The 21675-nt window shown below is 36.3% G+C and overlaps 1 protein-coding gene across 1 annotated transcript; it reads left to right on the top strand.

The window, feature by feature from the left end:
* Positions 1-756: 756 nt before the first annotated feature.
* ubxn4 (UBX domain protein 4) lies at positions 757-21379 on the top strand. Its single transcript, XM_028436947.1, has 13 exons — positions 757-936; positions 2112-2214; positions 3298-3326; positions 3658-3776; positions 5117-5243; positions 6032-6122; positions 6298-6352; positions 9414-9578; positions 10447-10574; positions 14359-14461; positions 15977-16108; positions 18495-18712; positions 20964-21379. Exons 1-13 carry the CDS (start codon positions 855-857, stop codon positions 21100-21102), a joined length of 1491 nt encoding a protein of 496 aa, XP_028292748.1. The 5' UTR covers positions 757-854; the 3' UTR covers positions 21103-21379.
* The last annotated feature ends 296 nt before the right edge of the window (positions 21380-21675 follow it).

Raw genomic sequence — 21675 nt, 5'->3', positions numbered from 1 at the left:
TCTTATTGGTCAGGAGGCGGGACTTTAGCACTCGCTCAGATCCTAGCCAGAACAAAACCTGGTCCCGACCAGGCTAGCCGTTCAGCATAAGTTACCATGGTGATTTAGCTCTGTAGCAAGCTTCGTAGTCCAGCACACACTGATTAAATCCTGGAAGTTAGCACGATAAGAGGTAATCTCACTGCATAGCACAGACCCCAAATGTTAAATGTTAAATCTAAATCTAGATGGTAAGCTGATGATTGCTTATGATAATATTTAGCAGAAGTCAGTGGTGGCCTAGTGGTTAAGGACGCTGGGCTTGTAATCGGTTGCCGGTTCAAGCCTCACTGGGGCCGTCACTGTGGGATGTTGAGCAAGTCCCTTAACCCCGAACTGCTCCCCGGGCGCCGCAAAATGGCTGTCCACTGCTCCTCAGGGATGGGTTAAATGCAGAGAACGAATTCATGGCCAATTAAAGGCGAAAGCCCCGATTTAATCTTTACTCTTTAATATTTCTCTAGACGAAATTATCGACAAATAATTATTAAAAATTAAAAAAAAAAAAAAAACCTAATTATTAATGATGGCTATATGTACCTGGAGCCCTGGAGGTGACATTGTAAATATGTAACTTGTAGTAATAATAATAATAATAATAATAATAATAATAATAATAATAATAATAATAATAATAATTTTATGATTCTGAAAATGTAAACAGCGCAAATGTCACGTGACGCGCTGTGTCTGACGTGACAGTCCCCGTCGGCCGTGAGACCGGAAGTGAAAGGCTCGGCTAAATGAACGGAGGAGTGTGAGCTGCTCTGTGAGAAGAAGAAGAAGAAGAACAAACAAACAAACATTTAGTCAGAATGCTGTGGTTTAACGGCTCTATCCCTGACGCCATTAGCCTGGCCAAGCAGCGGAACCTGGTTTTTGTCGTTGTCATCACAGGTACTTTAAACACGACTGTCTGTTAGCCTTAGCCTGGCAGGATGCTAGCTGCTACGTAGCCGATGTAGGCATTAGCCTTAGCATGCTAGCATAGCAATCAGCTGGCTGCTGTTGCACTTCAAATGGTTTCCGTTTGAAGCAATGACTGACTTTATTCTGCGTCAGTATTCCACAGATTCCTTTATAGCATGGTTAGTGTTTAATGGTCAAGTTAACGGATTAAATACTTTACTTTGAGGTGATTAGATGATGTTTGTGTGTGGAATGATTGGTGAGGTCATCAGTTATTATTACAGTCACGGGGTGAGCTGGACACTAAGTCAATAATATGAGGGGAAAAAAAGAGATCCGATATCCTACATTTCATCAGTAAACTATTAGGGCTGGGAATATTTATGCAGCTCACGATTCCATTACGATGTTATTGACTGATTCAATAATACTTTGATTATCTATGTATCACGATGCACATTTTCACAGCATTTCTTTGTTTCTCACTGATAAATCACTGCATTCAGACACTGGAGATAAATTAACATTTTTACCTTTTGCTAAAGCTGTAAACCAGTGGTTCTCAACCTTTTCAGGCCCACGACCCCCAAATTAAAGGTCCCAGAGATGAAGGTAGTTGAACACAGACATGAACATTGAAGAACAGTCATGTGGAGACAGGACCATCTATAAGGGGGAATAAAGGGGAGATTTTTGGGGTCCGTCCATAAAGTCAGTTAAATGATGGTCCATTGTTCTATGAATCTGTGATAACCACATTTATTTATTCATCTGAATAATATCCACTGTTATCCAGGAATGTTCATTATTATTATTATTATAGTCATCTTAAAGATGGAAATCATGGTTTTAATCACAAATAAAATGGGTTCAAAGTGACCAAAAACGATGGAAAAGGTGGTGAAATGGGATTTTTTTTAAAAAAAAACACAAATTGTTTGAAGTAGTTTAAACTGGCAAATAATGATAATAAACAAATCGAGGATGAAAAGCAACACCACAAATACATGAATGTATGGGAAACACTGTGTATCGATTATAATCGATTACGTCAGAATGATGATGCATAGATTTATTTCACATGTCACATGTCAGACAGATTCCTTAATGTTAGCACGTCCTGCTGTCACCTGCATCACTGACGTGTGTGTGTGTGCACGCAGGGGACGATGAGCAGTCCGTCCAGCTGTTATCCAGCTGGGAGGACGCCAGAGTTTCAGCAGCAGCTCAGAGCTCATGTGTCGCCATCAAAGTGGACACGAAAAGGTACGCACTGCTCACATTTTCACCTCTTATATAAAACTGATGGAATATTCTAACTTGTAGCTAATGGGTCATTCCATTTCATTTCAACAAGTGGACCATGCACTTCAGTCTGAAATTATTCTGAAATTGTTCCTTAATTATTTAATAGTCACACTGTACATTTTTAGTTTGATTGGATGAATACTTCTTGAGATATCAACAATTTAGTGAGGGTGGGTGGGGGCGGGGGGGGATGTGCTGATTTTCATGCATTCTTATTTTTTTTTTTTTCCATTTTCAGTTTCCAATATCTCAGGAACTACAGCACATAGGAAACTGACAGAGAAAATGTAGAACATAAGACATTTGTTCATCATAAATATTGTTTTCAAAAATAAATATTTTTCTGATGCAATGGTTTTTATGTATTCATGTATAATAAATGATTATCAGACACAGACCCTACAATGGCCTCGTGAAGAATTTTCAATATTCACGAGTGGTGAAATAACCCAAAGTTTGGGTCTCAAAAAGAAAAATAGTTTTATATCCCAAGAAAGAGTAATATTTATACTATAAGTTAAAACAGATCAGATTTTTATTACATTCACACATTGAAAATAGTTAAAAAAGAAAAAGTATATGTTTATATTTCCAGAGCATGTGAGCCTAGAACCAATGCATATCTGTGACTAATCATTAGTGATGTGAACAGTCTATGTTCATAGCTCTAAGCTGATCACATTACAGGGAGCTGAGACATATGCTAAGTAGTTTATTGAAGACCCAAATATGTTCCAGACCCAAACACACACTGACTTTGTGACTATTTAGAGGAGCTGACATGTCCACCAGATAGGATGTATAGCAGATCTTTTTCTATATTCTGAGAGAGTAGGTGGAGCTTATTTCTATACCATATTTACCTTTCTATGTGCTGGAGCCCCCCCCCTCCCCAGTCATCTACAGCCTAATTTTGTAAAATAAAACGTGAGAGAATCGTATCGTGAACCCAGTATCACGAATCATATCGTGAGTTGAGTGAATCGTTACATCCCTAATGTGATGTGAGTAAAGTGTGTGTGTTTCTGTTCCCTCCCACAGTGACACATGTCTGCAGTTCTCACAGATCTGTATCCTTTTATGGAGAAAAGTCGACCCAGCTGCCATTTAATGTAGGATAAAATATGATTATAATTGTTTGATCAGCTCTGTTTCAATGGTTTATCTCAATTAATGAGTTTTAAAGTGACAACATTTAATGTATGACTCCCTGTTTTAAATGTTTTTTGTTTACCTCCAAAATGATTGAATAATATTGTTATAATTGATTATTTTGATTTATTTAGTCTTCAGATGATTTGCATTGGTTGAGTTTTCTACGTATTGACCTGAATCTGAATGACGTGATCACTGATGAGTGAAGCTTGTGGACTTGTTCTTTAACCAAGGCGTCACCCCCAGACCCAGTGGTTTGCGTCCCCTCCAGCTTCTTTATTGGGGAGAGTGGGATTCCTCTGGAGGTGATTGCTGGCAGTGTGTCTCCTGAGGAGCTGATGAAGAGAATCCAACATGTTAATCAGGTATGAGTCAAAGGTCAGACAGCAGTGGGTAAAGTACTGCACCTGCCCAGTGTGGGTTCATTTCGTTTTCATCAGTAGCGACACAGATTTTCTCTGATCTCAAAAGAGGGACGGAAAACACGAAATTTAAGGTGGAAACGAAAAAGGTTCTTTTTCTTTATTTAAAATCAGGCCCCAATATTACACAGATGTACGTCACAGGCATGTTTTGGGACAATGTCACACATTTAAACTGTGTTAATGTCTTAACAAATTGACAAATATGTCCAAATTCACTTATAATTTTGTTCATAACGTCTGCACAGGATTTTGTGCCAAACTAGATGTTGATTTACCACCGGTTGTCAGTATTTTGCTGAAAGTGAAACGTTAATATTTCTAATATGACACAGACTAAACGCTCACTCTCATGTTTGGGACCAGATAACACACTTCCTATGAGCGTTGAGCAAGAGTAGCAAACATAAAATTCCATTATTTTTGTAAGTCATCTGAAGCTTATAAATATAAAATGAATAACAGTATTTGACTCTATTAACACTATTTAGCATGTTTGGTACAGTTCCAGGAAGTTAAATAGCGTTAAAGTCATCTAAACAGAGAAAGACGATGAAATGAAACTGAAATTGTGTGAATTGCTAAAAATCAGACAGATTTAATGAATGATATATAGTTTTTGATTGTCTTTGTACTTGGCTTTACACGATAAGGATTTTTGAACCGATCAGTGAGTTTAACAAAACGATCCCCGATCCGATCATATGAGTACGGTTGGGTATCGATTTCAGATCTTTTTTTTCAGGTATCGACCAAATTCCTTCAAGACTACCTGGTAACGATTCACGTAATATCAAATGGTACCATGTTCGGGTAACGAAACGCATCCTTGTGACTGTGAGGGAATGAAAGAGTTGCCGGTGTTCATGCAGGACCTGAACATTGCACACACGAGAGCGTCATGACGTCAGTAGCTGAAGGTTCAGGTCCAAAGTACGGCTACAGTAAAGACTACTTTGAACTTGTTCAGGGTTTTATGCACAACATTATTTACAATGACAAACATAAAGCTTGCAAACATTAAAGTTGTGGCACTTTAGCAAAACACTGAATGACAACACAAAAATGAGGTGCTCATTCACTGCAAATATTTACTTGGTTTATTTGTTCAGTTCTAGAATCAGTTTTTAGTCTGAGGAGTTCAGTCACCTGACTATGATAGTTGGAGTAGTTTTCCTCAGTGTTTGTAGTTTTTAAAGCTTTGAGAAATGTCCTCAGCTTTAGTTTTCTCCACAGCTGCAGGTTGGACTGAAATGAATGTGGTTCTTCTTTTTGTGTGACAGATGCATGCTGCAGAAAATAGGACCGTTTCAGTCCCCCCTCCAGGTCCTGTAGAAACACAGCCCAGTTCCAGCGCTTCCTTATCAACAGTGGCCTCTGAGCTCCAATCAGAATCACAGAAAGATAAAGGTAAGGATGTGCTGCACAAAACAAGCTCCTCCCACACACTTAGGATAAACTGGATTAGAACCAACCAAGCTCTGGCCCTAGCAATAGCACTGAATGAAAATTTTGTTATTTTGGCCGAAAAGGGGTAACAGAGACGCTGACTCAACTTTCAGAGACTCAGTAATGAGACTGGACTCATGCGCTGTGCTCCGACTAAGCAATAATTAAGTTCATTTTGCACACAGCTTTTCACAGGTTTTCACATTTGTGAACAAATGCTAGTGAAATGCTTGCAATATAGATCCCTGTCACGTAGTGCTGCTTTTTAAAATGTGCATTATTAAGAAAAAAAACTGCGTAGTTGTAGTTCAGGGTTTTCATGAAGAAATTTATGAATGTTGCTGCAATACAAACAGTTGGATGTTGGTTTGATGTATTTGTTGGAACATTTTTAGATTTGATTATTTACCATTTATTACCACACAAAACTTCAGAAAATTGGTACCGTTGAGTATCTAATACCAATTCACAGGTACCAAGTATCAGTTCACATGTGAAAGGTACCCATCCCCATCGGTTAATAAATACCCCTAGACTGTGTGACCTCAAGTCCTCCAACTAGTCCTGGAGCTCCACCTGCACAGATTTAGAACAAAACTACTCCAGGAGGCCTGGGGCCAGAACAGTATAACATGCAGTAACCCAAACAAAACATTTCGTCACAGAACACTGTTTTTAACCTTAAATATGAGATGTACTCTTAAATCATGTTTGACTTGCTGTTTTTTGTCTGTTTTTATTGAAACCAGCGTCCCTGTCGAGTCCTGTTGGTGAAGCTTCAGCTGCAGAAAAAACTTCGTCAGATGCAGATGAAGAGAACCTGGATACAAGAGTAGAAAGGTAAAAAGATACAAAGCATTTAAGAAATATTGTCATTTTCTAATACTGTTTTACAATGTTCTTCCTCAGTGGCTCGCACATGTAATCTATCACATTTTAAAGTGATGGTGTTTTGTTCAGTTTCCCTCGTGTTTGATAATTCATTTTTATGATGAAAATTGTGCTGTCATTCCAGATTGACCAAGAAACTGGAGGAAAGACGCGAACAGAAGAAGAAAGGAGAAGAAGAGGTAAAGAGTTTTTAGGGCGCGTTTCCACTCAGCTCTACTCTCTTTTTGCGCTTTTCCACTGGGAAAAAGTACCTCATCCGTGGTACCTGGTGCTGCTTTTTTTTAATACCTTCCTCGTTGAGTCTGAAAATGTGATGTAGGCACAAAGCAGGCACTGATTGGTTCAGAGAATCATCACAGCGTAGAGTCATGAACTCACACACAGAGAGGAAGCATTTTGCCGCCATTGATTTTTATTGGCAATCTTGTGAGAATGGCAGCAATAAAAGTGGCAGTTTCATGTGTCATGTTGTTGCTCAATGGGAACGCTCCGGAAAAACAGCATCGGGTCCCGAAAGCGAGGGGTGTGGAGTCGTGTAGAGCCGATACCTCCAATGGAAACGCGCCATTAGTTTTTCACACAGCAGAGTGGAGGATAAATATCATTAGCCTCTGTTGATGTGGTGATATAAGAAGAACCCACAACGCTCACCGAAATCACTTCAAACTGACAAAAGTAAAAATAAATGAAATATACCTAAAAGTGAACCAATGAAAATTAGAATAATTTTTTAAAAAACTAATGAAAACAAGTCTGGAAAAATATACTATGCCTAGAAAAGTGTGAACATATTTTGACTGTAGAGATGTAAACATGTAATCAGTGAGTCTGTCTGTTTAAAGGCTGACTATGAGTCAGGGAGCTGGATGAGGACATTTTTTGTATCTCACTAAACATGGACCACAGAACACAAAGGACAGATTTGTCTCAGGAAATTAGAGATGAAGAACATTTAAGACAAGCTTGTTAACAGTCAACACAATGGCCCTTATTTATCGACCTTGTGTGAAAACGGGTGTAAATGTGAGTTCACATTGTGTCGTACGACAGGACCAACGTGTGATTTATAAAATCAGCAATGATTGGGTGTTGATAAATCTGATGGCTAAACTTGATCATTAACATGTTATACCCTCAAATATTTCTGGTTTAGAGGCCCCGCCCACTCATACAAGCACTGGCAAGAAAATAAACGTTTCCGAGATGAAAATTCTCACAACTGAGGTGAAGAAAAACAAAGATTTGCAAAGCGTGAAAACTGGAATTTAAAGAGCCAATTTAAACGCTCTTTGGAAGAGAATAACAGGAAGTGAACACCGTTTCCATATTGGAATGGAAATAAATTCTTAATAACTAACTTAACCAATGCCTGATGGTGGAATAAATTACATGTTACTCATCCACAGCCTAAAAGCCGGAATTCCTGCCATTATAGTAAGACAATTATTTGCATTTTGTTCAAGTAAAAGTCAGACCTGCCGTGAGATCTAGTCGTAACGTACGCTCAGATCTGAACGTACCAACGGTTGATGAATGAGGGCTGATAAGTATTATTAAGAAGTTTAATGGGCTGTACGTGACCATCAGACAAAGATGAATAACAAATTATAGAGACAGATAATATGAATGTTAACCAAAGAGCTCAGAACAATCTTCAATGGAATTAAAGATGAAGTCAAAGTATCGCTGGGTAGTATACCTGGTTCATACCGAATACCGGTATATGTTTTTGTTATGATATGAATTCTTAATATACCGCCGTACCCGTGTATTTGATTACACAACTTTCGGAACGCTACGCTGCGCCGCGTTTCAGACCTGATCCTTTTCGACGTTACACTTCTAAATATGAAGATAAACAGTAGCGATCTGGTGTTAGTTACAGTGTAAATCATACGTGTAAATGATCAGAAAGACACAATTAAAATCTCTGAAGCTGCATGTGAGCATGTGTCTGCGTGCACATGCCTCTGCTACAGTAGAACAACACTCACTGACACAGAGATACAGTTAGCTTAGCATGTCAGAAGTTCGGCAGTAATACACAAAAAAAGGGAGCAAAAGATCGCAATTTGTAATTCCTATAACTCAGAAATAAGTCGTGGTGGATCTGCAGCAAAAGTCTATATTATTCACCATAAGAAACCACCACACCACTGTGTATGTAGCATTTAAAGCTAGAAATCAAGCTAATGCTAAAGCTAAGCTAGCGCAGTAAAGAGCCATTGGGCTGCTGTTGCAAACTTACTACTAGTGTGAAAATATTTTACAATATTCACTCATCATAACAGTAAAATAGAGCATCATAAGTTAATTTACTGCAGTAATTCATCTCAACCAGTAGAAAATACTGTGAACACATGATTATGCATGAAAAAAAAAACGTCATATACCGTGAAACCGTTAGAATTTTGAAAAATACAATGATATACATTTTTGTTCATACTGCCCAGCCCTAATTAGTATTTATGTTTCCAACACTGTTACCACTGTTCTATTTCCTAAAACATGAAACTATGAATGAATAAATAAATGGATGAATCTGGCTCTTAAAACGCTTGCTAGCATAGCTAAAACGTTCGTAACGACACGTAACACGATTGGCTACGTGTCCCAAAAAACAAGCCCCGCCCACTGAGTGTGCATGATCATCAAGAAAGCTCATAATGGGTGGATGTAACTGGTCTGACAACTGCCTCAGAAATCCCAAATATAAAGACTGGTTAAAGAAACTAATGGCAAAGTTTGTGTGAATAATCAGGGAAAAAGCTTTTTTTTTTTATTTGTGTGAGCTACGTTATCTAACTTTAATCTTCTGGAAATCATTTGGTGACTTTTCTTAAATATTCAGAATAATGTAAACTAATGATTAATTAGATATTTTTTACATGACACTAGAATTCTATTCTATTTTACTGAAATTTTAAAATTTAAGTTTTGTTGGAACTTTGGCAGTGATTGCCTCAGAATGTTGTGCAACCAAATATTACATTAAGGTACCATGACTTCTATCTTAGTTATTCTGTTGAAACATAATTCAAAGGCAGTGTCTGATTTTCATCGATTCATTTTTGGTACATTTTAATTTTTTACTTTGGCAGTTTCAAGTGATTTCAGGGACCATTGTGGGTTTTCTTCTCATTAACTTAAGATTATAAACAGTTTGCTCGTTGGAACAAGCTCTGTGTTGACTTTTCATGATGATAATCACAGATTTATCACCTGCTGTTTGTGTGTTAGAATCAAATAAAAAAGGAAATGGAACGACGGAAGGTGGGCAAAGACATGCAGGACTTCAAAAAGAAACAGGAGGATGAAAAGACCAAACGTCTCCTGGAGGAAAGGAATCGAGAGAAAGCCGAGGAGAAAGCAGCGAGAGAACGGGTCAAACAGCAGATCGCCATGGTAACCACAGCCTCCATCTAAACCTGCCTGCGCTCACTGTACATGTAGTCTGTCATGTTGTTTGCTTTTCTACTAAGAATCAGTACTGGTGAATTACTGGCCTTTTCAGTCTTATGCTTCACAAAATAAACGCAGAGCTATAGTGAAACTACAGGCTAAGCTGAATCCACTGATATGCAGGTCAGGTAAGTTACGTACCAAAACAACATAACAAAATCAGAAAATACACAGCGGAAAAGTCAGCAATGATGACAAATGGTGTCTTACCGTTTTTGTTTCTCATCAAAACTTGCTCCAATGTACATAAAACTCCATATTTTGATAAATCCACATTGTATTGTCAGACTGACACCACTATTCTGTACATCTGGGCATTTTCACCCCACAATCAAGCATTCTGACTGGTCAAAGCATTGCTTAATTAGACAAATGCGTAACGGCATCAAAGAGTGGAAAGAAAAGTAGCATTACGCATGAACACAAACTTGGATAAAAATGTATGGTTATTTTAAGCTAAATTGCACCATCTAGTGGTCAAAACAAGATTAAACATGATTGGAATCAATAAACCCTTTGATTGTGTGTAAACATTGTGACGTATTTTGTTGGGCGGGGCTTAGCCTGGAGGTACAACCATAATTGTCTTCATTTTTTCTGAGCACGAGTGTTTGTGCTGGAATCTATAAAATTTTAATTTACGTCCACTAACGTTATTCCTGCTATTCTGGCACCCAAACACACAACAAGACGACATTCCAAAGTAGTGACATGACTAGCCTCTACAGCCTTTAGCCAGCGGCGTTTCCTGTTGTTGCAAAGTGACACTTTATTACAAAGCTGAGCATCTTTTTCTTTTTGTCTTTTGTAGGACAGAGCTGAGAGGGCTGCTCGGTTCTCTAAAGCTCAGGAGGAACAGATGGCCACCAAACAGGCTCTGCTACAGGCCCGACAGGCAGAACAGGAGGCCAGGAAGGAGTCCATGCTCAGGGAGAGGAGGTAACACAACAGTTACCAATAGGGATGTAATGATTTACTCAACTCCCGATACGATTCGATTCACGATACTGGGTTCACGATACGATTCTCTCACGATTTATTTTACAAAATGGGACCGTAGACAAATTTTTTGTTTGGGAAAAAAACTAGAAAATACGATACTATTTTCCTTTTATTTTTCATTGTCAAAAGAATTCCTTGATAAACTATTCAAAACAATGCAATTTAACTAACAATAAATCTTGAATGAAATAAATAAAGGAATAATACAAATGAAAATGAAGCCTATTAATTTAAATTCTGGTTCTATAATAAACAATGCAAAACTCCATAATAGTTCTTTTTCTTTTTAAAAGTGCAACTGAAAATGTATTTTGTGCCTTAACAATTGGACTTTAAAAAAAAAAAATTACGTCATATTTGTTTGGACCAGCAGAGGGCGCTGGTAACACAGTGGTCGGTTGGCATGCAGATATCTTGCAGTGAAGAAGAGAAGCTATGCTAGCAGACAGAGCTAATAGAAAAGCGTGACTTTTACAGATATTCAAGTAATATTACAGATATTCTTTCGGTGCTAAAGGGGTAATGAATCATTTATTAACATATTTAAGAGTAGAAGGCAGCCAGAAAGAAAGTATTAGCAGACTCCGCCTGCCGCCTACACTTGTGGATTCAATTTTCAGAAAATCGATATCAACCGTGATACCTATGAATCGATTTTTAACTGCCTTACGACTAATCGTTACATCCCTAGTTACCAATCAATCCACATGAGGGATCATTTGGTTTAAAGATTTAATTTCAAAGCTTTTTTTCTTTATCTGGGCCAAGAAGGGAGAAATAAAACTTAAAAAAGGTTGTTTTTATTTCTGTGTTTTCAAATGGTGCGACTCGAGTAGAAGTAAAAGTAAGAGCCTGTTACGCTCCAAAACAATGCCACAGAATCATAAAGTACACAGCGGAAAAACTATTCTGTACATTTGACAGTTTTTCACCCCATAAATCCATCCAATGAGAACATAGCAGTTGTGCTGATTGGCCAGTGATAGTGTTTGATATCACCAATATCTACAGATTCTGAACAATACAAGGTAGTGTTAAACATTCTGATTGGTCAAAGGGTTGCTCAACAACACCCATGTGTAACAGCACCAAATAGTAGAACCAAAAATACCATTAGGCCTTGCACAGCACAAACTGGATAAACATAGATAATATGTATTTATTTTCAGCTAAATTGCACCATCTAGTGGTCAAACTTAGAACTAAGAGTGATTGAAATCAATTAAAGACTGTCATGTTACAGTTAAACATTTAAACTTTTTTTGGGTGGACTACAGATGTCTGTTTTTAAAACATATTATTGTCACTCTATATCATATATTTAAAAAATGTTGTATCGTCTGTAACCACTGAGGGTCCTACCTAAATTTGAACAACAAAAATGAGCTATGTAGGTAGGGTTGGGCCTCGAGAACCGGTTCCTAACATCCGGCTCCAGAACCGTTATGAAGATGTCGCAGTTTCAAATAGTTTTTTTGGTTCCTAGTTTGTTTCCACGGCTTGTATTACTCTGCCCTTCTTGCTTTGTTTGTTTATGTGGGGTTTGTATAATGGTGTGTCTGTCTGTCTGTGGCGCCCGCTGACAGGGGAGAGAGAGGGTTGATCACTTCTTCTCCGGCCTTATCATAAACAGCGCTGCTTTTACAGTTTAAATGATCAACTTAGGTAGTTACTAAAGGATGAGTTCACCCAGAATGTAGGATTATTCAAGAAGTTTACAGCTTTAATTTTGCCCTGCTAAATTGAGGAAGTGTAGTACAGCCCTCCTCTGCAGCCGTCTCACTGTAGCGGGGGAGGGGCTGCAGCCTCGGCTCTTCAGACAGTTAAGGACGGGGGAATTGATGCTTGAAGTCGCTTTAAAAAGTTCAATTTTTTCCACGTTGAGCGACAAGGTCTAGTTTAGTTACCAGAATAATAATAATCTTTCTCTACAATAACTGTTGATTGATTTGTCACATGACTGCTCCAGGGTTTGAGTTAGTTTTATTTAGTTTCACATCTACCTTTGCTGTAGCTCTTATTTTCTAAGACTTCCGTTAACTTGTTTGTAGTTTTATTTCAACAAGTTTCACTTTTACAGTTACAGTTGGGGACCTTTGTAATTGAATTGCCTGATTAAGGCTGTTCTGTGTTTACAATATATTTGACTTAACTGACATGTCAAAACCAAAGTAAAGTTCCAGGCTTGTCATCTACAGAAACCTACACTCATATCACACCAAAGTGTGGGTGGAAGAGAGTTTTTTGTTCCTTTTAATTTTTCAAAAACTACTTACTGATCCATGTCCAACCTCTGCTACACAGCACCGTCCTCAAACGCACAAGCTCTTACTTTGAAAACCAAAACCTCCGTTCACACACAATGAACATCTTTTTTCTGTCTTCTTGTTTTTTTGTTTTTAGAAACAGAAAATGAAAATCAAGCAATTTTTAAAGTTTTGTTTTATTACTTCTTGATCCTGATAAATCAGAATCAGAAAAACTTTATTTATCCCAGGGGAAGTCACTGGGAAGTATGAATGTAGTGTGTGAGTGAGTGTTGGTGGTGGTCGAAGGGGCCGATGGCGCACTATGGCAGCCTCGCTTCCGTCAGTCTGCCCCAGGGCAGCTGTGGCTACAATAGTAGTTTACCACCACTAAGTGTGGAGTGAAAGAATAATGCCTTAATTCTGTAAAAGCGACTTTGAGTGTCTATGATAAAGCGCTATATAAAACTGATGCATTATTATTATTATTATTACTTGTGTTACAGAGGCTCAAGGAATATTACAAATAAAAAGAATAAACAAAAAACAAAAAAAAAGAAACAGAAACATGCTCAATTTTAATGAACTTTCAGTCTTCATTTTAGAAACTTAAATTTTTAAATATACTATTCTGAACAGATAATCCAGTGATTTAAACGTGCACGGAACGTTTCTGGAGCTGTTCCTTTAAATGAAAACTCAACGGAATGTTTCCTAAACCTAAACATGAACCTGCTGATCTTAGACAGTGGAAAAAAGGCTGAATTTATGAGTGAATTTCTCATTATTCATTAATTATGACTTAATTTCAACAAAGCATGATAACGGACTGTTCACTAGCTATTAAGGCTGTAAAAATCCTGATTAAAAAAAAAAAAAAAAAACTCAAATCAAAGATTGGGATTTAATGATGCTCTTTAACTCCTTTCAATTTTAATACATAGAGATCATATTTTGGAGAAAAAAACAGATAGATTTTTATTCTATTTTATTTCTCAAGAATTTTTTAACTAATATATTTTCTTCTTATATTCTTCTCACAAACTGTTTGAACTCATAAACCAAAATAAACTAGACATTTATTCATCAGCATGCAAAGTTCAACAAAATATATATATTTTCTAAAAACATATAAAATAAAAAATATGAGAAAAGTTGTCAAATCATAAATATAATGAAAAAATAGAGGTGACTTTATTTTTTTTAAGTGCAGCTTCTGCTTTTCTCTCGCTGCTGCTCTTGGTTCAGCCAAAACAAGTGTCACTAAAACAGTCCCAGTGCCCCCTATTGTTTAATCAGAGTATTGCAGCTCATACTGGGCTGTATCCATTTTATTCCTGTCTTATTTACATAGATTTATATCCCTATATTCCTACTATGTATTCCCTCTCATTGACACTAAGTAACTGGACACATTTTGAACTGCCCTAATGACACTGACTCTCCTGTGCTTTTTATTCCTTTTGTCCAATCAGCACCATAGCAAGGATACAGTTCCGCCTCCCAGACGGCTCGTCCATCACCAACCAGTTCTCGTCTCAGGGCCGTCTGCAGGAGGCGTGGCAGTTTGCTGCTCAGGTTTGTCTCAGAAACAATCCAGAGGTTGATTTATTATAATGTTTATGTAGCTGTCAGGACCTTTTTATCTAACACAGCAGAGCTGTTGGACTCCTTTTAGATTAGAGGAGAAAAACGAACCAGTTTAAACTGAAGTGGGAAAACAAGTAATTTCAACATTAATGTCCCCTAGTTTGTACTCATAAATAAATAATGTGCAAAATATCTAAAGCACCGACAAAATCCAACAGATATCAGTCTCTGCAGGATCTACTCCTTAAATTCCTTGATTTAATTTGGGGAAATATTTTAGAAAATTATAGGATTATGAAAAAAATGTATGTTGTGTCCACAATTAGAGATTAAAAAAGAATCATGTGATCTAATGATTGGGAAAACTGTGAGCTCTGCTAATATTGTGGAGTTTCATTGAATTTGTCTATTTAGAAGGACTGAGAAATCTACAACGATGGATCAATGATTCTTTTTGACTTTCTCCTGAGGGACACATTGGATGCTCTAAAGCTGTGGTTCTCAACCTTTTCCTCCAAAATAAAGGTTCCAGAGATCCCCACTGGGGTCCGTCCATAAAGTCAGCAAAATGATGATCCATTGTTCTATGAATCTGTGATAACCACATTTATTTATTCATCTGAATAATATCCACTGTTATCCAGGAACATTTATTATTATTATTATAGTCATCTTAAAGATGGAAATCGTATAGAAAATGGGTTCAAAGTGACCAAAAATGGTGGAAAAGTTGGTGAAATGGGATTTTAAAAACCACAGAGTGGGCAAAAAAACTGGTGAAAAGGATTCAAAGTGTCAATATCAGAACAATAAGTAGGAAAAAAAAACACGTCCGACATTGGGATGAAAAAGGACAACAAATAGAGTAACGTAAAGTAGCTATGCAGGGCCTCCGAAAGTACGCTTTCTCCAAATTCTGTTTCAGCGCTTATCCATTTCAGTAGTGATGCACTAATAATGTTCAACAGAGCATTTTTAGTGTTTGGCAGAAACACTTTATTAATCAGACAGATTATGGGTAAAATAAAAAAAAAAATGCTGGAAAAGGTGATGATGTGGGATTTTGAAAACCACAGAAATTAGTTAAAAGTTGGAAATGAAAAAAAAGTTGTTAAAAGGATTTAAAGTGTCAATATTGGAACAATTAGTTTAAACTGGCAAATAATGGGCATGAGAAATGCTGAATGTGCTTAAATTGGCAAAAATAAGGTATGAAATATGGTGAAAAGTAGTTAAAAGTGACAATAATGGGTCAACATATGTGACATTAGGTGTAAAAGTGGTGGAAAGGGTTTATAAGTGCTGAAAATGTCCTAAAAGGAATAAATGTGCAGAAAAGGCATTGAAATGTGATGAAGTATCAGAAATGTAGCAAACATGCATTAAAAGGAGGTAAAATATGGCAAGAAAAAGTGATAAAAATAGGTTAAAATATGGTGAGTGTAATGTACTCTTCACTGGTTCTATAACGGTGGATAAATGTTTATGTTTATAATGTTTCAGGAAGTGGGAAATCGTTACGGTAACTTCACTCTGGCCACCATGTTCCCTCGGCGAGAGTTCACCAGTAAAGACCTGAACAAGACCCTGTTGGAGCTGGAACTGGTCCCCAGTGCATCCATCGTACTTCTGCCTGTGAGTGCACCTCACATTGATCTGCTGAGATCAGATTTACTGTAATAATCAATAAATAAAGAGGGCGTTCAGATTCAGATAGATGAAGGAGAAGAAATTACCCAGTGAGCAAATAATCCTTAGTCTAAACTAATAAGACGCTAACCTGGATTTAGCAGCTCATAACTCCTCTTAAAAGTCTTCAAATACATTAAATTCATGAATCTAAAAATAAGGCCTTCATTGTCATTAAAATTAGTATCACATTTCAAAATAATTATAATAATACAATAATTATTTACTTATAATTTACTGTAACAATCACGACAGGTGAACCAACTACAAACAGTGACGTGGTTGCAGAGGAACGTTCAACAACTTTAATATAAATTTAACAAAAGATTTTTCTTATTGGTTTTTATTTTTTGTATTTTTGTTGTCATTTTGTATGTTTTTACAGTGATTTTAGTCTGTTTAATTTGTGTATTTTTGTGTGTTTACGCCAGTTGCACGTCTGCACTAGACACTGGAAAACATGAACCCTAACTCTATGTAATTAATGTGGCGTTTCTTTTCCCCCCAATTATGTTTACCATGAAGTTGGTCTTAAATTTAATTTCAAATGACATTAAAAAGTCTTCAAAAGTCTTGAATTTAATTTGACTGAATAAATAGTCTTTATTATTTCCATCACTGAGTGCTAACATAATGTGTAATATGAATAAATAATATTGTGATTGCATTGTTCACAAAGCACTAACTTATATTTAACTAAGATATATTCATGCTTTTCTGGATTTTTAGTAAACTTTCTAAAAAAAAAAAAAACTAATGTTTTTGTATTAAAATAATCCAGTGTGTTTTTATTTAAACTAAAATTAACGTCCACAAAGCACAGCAACGACTTCTTCTCTGGTTCTCCTGTTTCTTGTGTTGTGCTCTGTGCATCAGTATTAAGGGTTCTACTGAGAACTCATGAAATGAGAACGGTTCCACGCTGTTTGAAGTGAAAAAAAAAAAAAGCAATTAACTGTATTTTTTTTGTGTGTTATCTTTTTGTAATTAATTTATCACAATTGGTGATATAAAGTCCTTGCTCAAATAAAAACACTTGTATGCAGATGTTTTTATTGGCTATTAAAGCAAACTTTCAAATGGTAATTTGAACCTTTTATGTCTTATTTTCCAAGCAAATAATCTCTGAAATAATATGTTAAAGATTCATTTATTCAGACAACTTTTTTCAGGAAATTTGATCTCCTAAACTATAAGTTAAAGCTGCTGATACGATCATTTTTTAATCTGATAAATCCATAGTTTAAAGATAAATAAATCCAAGATTTTTTAATTCTCGCAAGTTAATTTTGTCTTCTTTTTTAAAAAAAAAAAACAATAATATGTTAAGATTTCATTTATTCTGACGACTTTTTTTCAGGAAATTTGATCTCCTGACACGTTTCAACTGCCAACTGTCAGTCTTCCTCAGGGGCGTCTAATGATTGCTTTGATAGGGACACATGAAAGCAATCAGAAGTTGCTTTGATGGTTTCCCTATAAAATAACTCGTAGTGATAATAATAATATAATAATAATAATAATACGTTAGTTTCATGAGCGCGTTTTAAAAAAATCTCAAAGACGCTTAAGGGACACAACAAAGCAATCACTAGATGCCTCTGAGGATGACTGACAGTTGACAATTGAAACATGTCAGGAATTCAAATTTCCTGAAAAGAAGTTTTCTGAATAAATAAAACCTTTAAAGGTATTGTTGAGGACGTTATGAGGTTATAGGTTTGAGCTCCGTCCGTCCAAGTTAAAGGAAGCAGCTTTTCTCAGAAACCGTTTAAGATCCGATAACCAAATGTGGTGTGTGGTTTCAGGGTATCAATACCTTGATGGAGTTTGAAAATGAGAAGTTCACAATTATTTCTTCTGGAGTTATTGCCCTTGTGCTGTTTTTTTTACTCTGTTTGAGGTAACTTCAAAGGGGACAGCTTTTCTTAGAAACCGTTTAAGTTAGTAATTTTATATTCTGATGTGATCATATTTTCTTAGATTTAGGACATTTAGGACAAGATATACTTTCAAGTATCATCATTTTACATTTGTGATTAAATATTAATTAAATAAAGTTTTAGATTAAATGTGATCAATTTCATGAATATTGTAAAAATGTAAGACAATTACAAACGTCAACAAGATGAAAAGTTTAAACGTTTAAAGTTAAAAACTAAGTTTAAAAATGGTTATTTAAATTAAGTAATTAACTTTAAAAAGTAGAATCTCTTTGTCCTACTTCTCTCTTTTTTAGTTTTTGTACAGTTTATTGTTATAAATCAGAGCAAAGCTTTTATTGTGGTGGTGTTAACACAGGAAGTGATGTGTTTTAATGTGTGTGTTGCAGCAGTCGAGCCGGCCCGCTAACGCTGTGATCCAGTCCAGCTCTGGGGGTGTGTGGGCCGTTCTGGGGACGCTCCTTTACCCTCTGCTGGCCGTGTGGAGGTTTCTCAGCTCCTTCCTGTTCGTGACTCCACCCTCTTCTGCTGCCACACCCTCTCAAGGCCCCGCCCAGCAGTCCACCTCCTACACCAACCCAACGTCAGCCTCAAACAAAGCAAAGAGGTGATGCTTCCCACAGATTGAAAACACAATCACATATAATCACACATAATTTATTATGAACACATTTCTGATGCAGCATTTAAATACTGTTATAACGATGATGATATCTCATATATTCATGTATTTTAAAGGAAAAACACCCCAAAAAGGAGTCATTTGTTCATAATAAATATTGTTTTTAAAATTAAACATTTTTTTGATGCTATGGTTTTTATTTATTTTTTGTTACTCATGTAAAGAATTTTCAATATCAGCGAGTGGTGAAATAACACAAAGTTTTGGGTCCAAAATAAAAATAAAGAAGTCATATAAATATTTTCATTTTCGCTTTTTTAGGGGTGTTTTTCCTTCAAAACACATTAATATATGGTATATCCATCATCATCATCATCATAACAGTAATAGCAGATCTTTTTCTATATTCTGAGAGAGTAGGTGGAGCTTATTACCATACCATATTTACCTTTACTATGTGATGGAGTTCCTGACATATTGGAAAATGAAAATGGAAGAAAAATAAGGACACACCCCCCTCACTACATTATCCATAGTTCATAAAGTATTCATCAGATCAAACTAAACATGTACAGTGTGTTATAGAATTATTAAGAAATAATTGGTTAAAAAAAAAAATTATGATTAATTTTTGGACTGAAGTGCGTGGGTCATTTTTTCGTTTTGTTTATTTGATCTTTTTATTACATTACAGAAAGTCAGACAAAACCACAAAAGATACACTGAGCCTCTCCATAAAACTAAGGCAAAATAAACAAATTTTTCTGACTGTTTATGTCCACTTTAATTTGCAACTTTTAACCAATTTCTGTGGTTTTTAAAATTTCATTTCACCACCTTTTCCACCATTTTTGGTCACTTTGAACCCATTTTATTTCTGATTAAAACCAGTATTTCCATCTTTAAGATGACTATGATAATAATAATAAATGTTCCTGGATAACAGTGGATATTATTCAGATGAATAAATAAATGTGGTTATCACAGATTCATAGAACAATCACTTTTAACGTTTCTGATTTAAAAAAAAAAAAAAAAAAAAAAAAAAAAGTGTTTCGGTCAAAAACTGAAAACGTACTTTTGGGCCATTTTCAGTCAAAAATTTTTGTTGTTTCATCACTGATATGGATAAATGCTGAAATGGAATTTGTAGAAATTTGAAACATAATTTTTTGGACCCTCATCATAACTACTCTGTTTTTGTAGATTTGCTGATGGGACCTCCAGTTTTCTTTGTTTTTATATTTCTAACTCACTTTTCCTACTCCGTTGTTTCTGAATGTGTTGAGTCTGTAAGTGCTCTATTCTCCCATGTGCGCTGTTTTTGTCTGTGTGCTGTTCTCCTCCTGTACTTAAGTCTGTCTCTGCACACGTTCCAATTCAAATCTGGCTTTATGAGCATTCTCTGGTGTGCGTGAGTCCTTTTCCTCTTACGTTATACTAACCCTGGAATAAGTGCAGCGCCCCCATAAGGTGAAACATTATATTGCACTAGAAATATGGATTATGTGATTCAACTATTTTATGTCCAACGTAAAGTCACAGTTTGATCCACTACAGAGTGAAACATGCTGTCATATGCAGATGAGGATGGAACACAAACTGTTCACACACATATTTTAATGAGGCTCAGCTCAGGTCACTTTAAACTATTTATATTTAAAACTGTGTATTATGGAAGTTAATAGTTCTGTTTCACTGTAAACATCCCTCTATAAAGCAGGACGCTCTGTGAACAAGTTATTACATCATATCTACATCATCTAACTCTGTCACACTTTACAGTGATGATGATGATGATGATGATGATGGAGAAAGATTTTAACTTTGACTCAGTCACACTGCAATAATCTGATCAAATCAACCTGTTACATTGTTAATCAATGAAGGCGTTTCAAATTAAAAGAACTTTGAACTTTATCATTTTCACAGATTTCAATGACATTTACAAGCGTTGGGAAAATTCCAGGTTCCGTGATTTCTAGACAGCCCAAAAAAATGACATCACCGCCTCCTTTCCTTCAGCCCGCCTTCATTCACACATGTACGCTTTTGGTCTACCTTACGCGTGGTGGGCGTGTCAGCAGCCTGGACCAAAGAAAAGTGCGTAACTGCAGGAGCGTAAAAAAGCGCTTAAGTCCAGACGGGAGAATAGACCCTAAATGATTAGTGGAATTATCTCAACATCACGTCTGATGTTCACATTTATCCATATTTTTCTCCTTTTCGTCTTCAGAGAATCGCTGAACAAGCAGAGTTTGGAAGATCGTCCCAAAGAATTCAAGAAAGACGGTAAAATCTGTCGACTGAGGACTCAGGACGACAGCGAGGACGACAACAACACCTGGAACGGGAACTCCACCCAGCAGATGTAGATCTATGGTCATGTGCTTGTTCACTTCCTGTCTGTCTCTGCCTGCCCCTCCCCCCCCCCCTCTGCTTTATAAATGTGTTTCACTAACTCAGTTTGTGAATGTAGAGAATACGTTCATGGTGGAATAATTAATACCCGAAATTAATTTTAATTTATCTTAAACTCGTTTGATGTTAATCTAATGGATGGATTTATTTGAGTTGCTTTGCTGGAAAAACAAACATGGCCGTCTTAACTCCACACTAGGAATAAAGCTGCTCTTTTTTCCAAAAAACACAGAGTATGAGTTGTGTGTGAATTACTTTATTAAAGGAATGAATGAAAGTCACTGAGAAAAGTGTGAATAATGATTAAAGCGACTAAAGAGGCTGAAGAGCAGATTAACTCATAAATGCACAATAATAATAATACAAACAAGGTGTGAATTCATCTCTAAACCAATGAGATTCATCCGTTTTACATCAAAATAAAATGTTTTTCCATAAAAAATAATATCACACAGTCAATAAAATGTGTCAAATTCACCCAACAATGAATAAACTGAAGACGTACGAGTGATTACATTTACGTCTTC

The sequence above is a fragment of the Gouania willdenowi genome, chromosome 21, assembly GCF_900634775.1.
Source record: "Gouania willdenowi chromosome 21, fGouWil2.1, whole genome shotgun sequence".
NCBI lineage: Eukaryota > Metazoa > Chordata > Actinopteri > Blenniiformes > Gobiesocidae > Gouania > Gouania willdenowi.
The sequence above is the reverse complement of the archived record's forward strand: the minus strand, read 5'-3'. Positions and strand labels throughout refer to the sequence as shown.

Excerpts from the sequence above, each read along its gene's own strand:
- ubxn4 (XM_028436947.1), top strand. The coding sequence starts at position 855 with ATGCTGTGGTTTAACGGCTCTATCCCTGACGCCATTAGCCTGGCCAAG. Across the intron at positions 6,353-9,413 it reads AGAAGAAAGGAGAAGAAGAG|AATCAAATAAAAAAGGAAAT; the intron begins GTAAAGAGTTTT and ends TTTGTGTGTTAG. Across the intron at positions 16,109-18,494 it reads CATCCATCGTACTTCTGCCT|CAGTCGAGCCGGCCCGCTAA; the intron begins GTGAGTGCACCT and ends TGTGTGTTGCAG.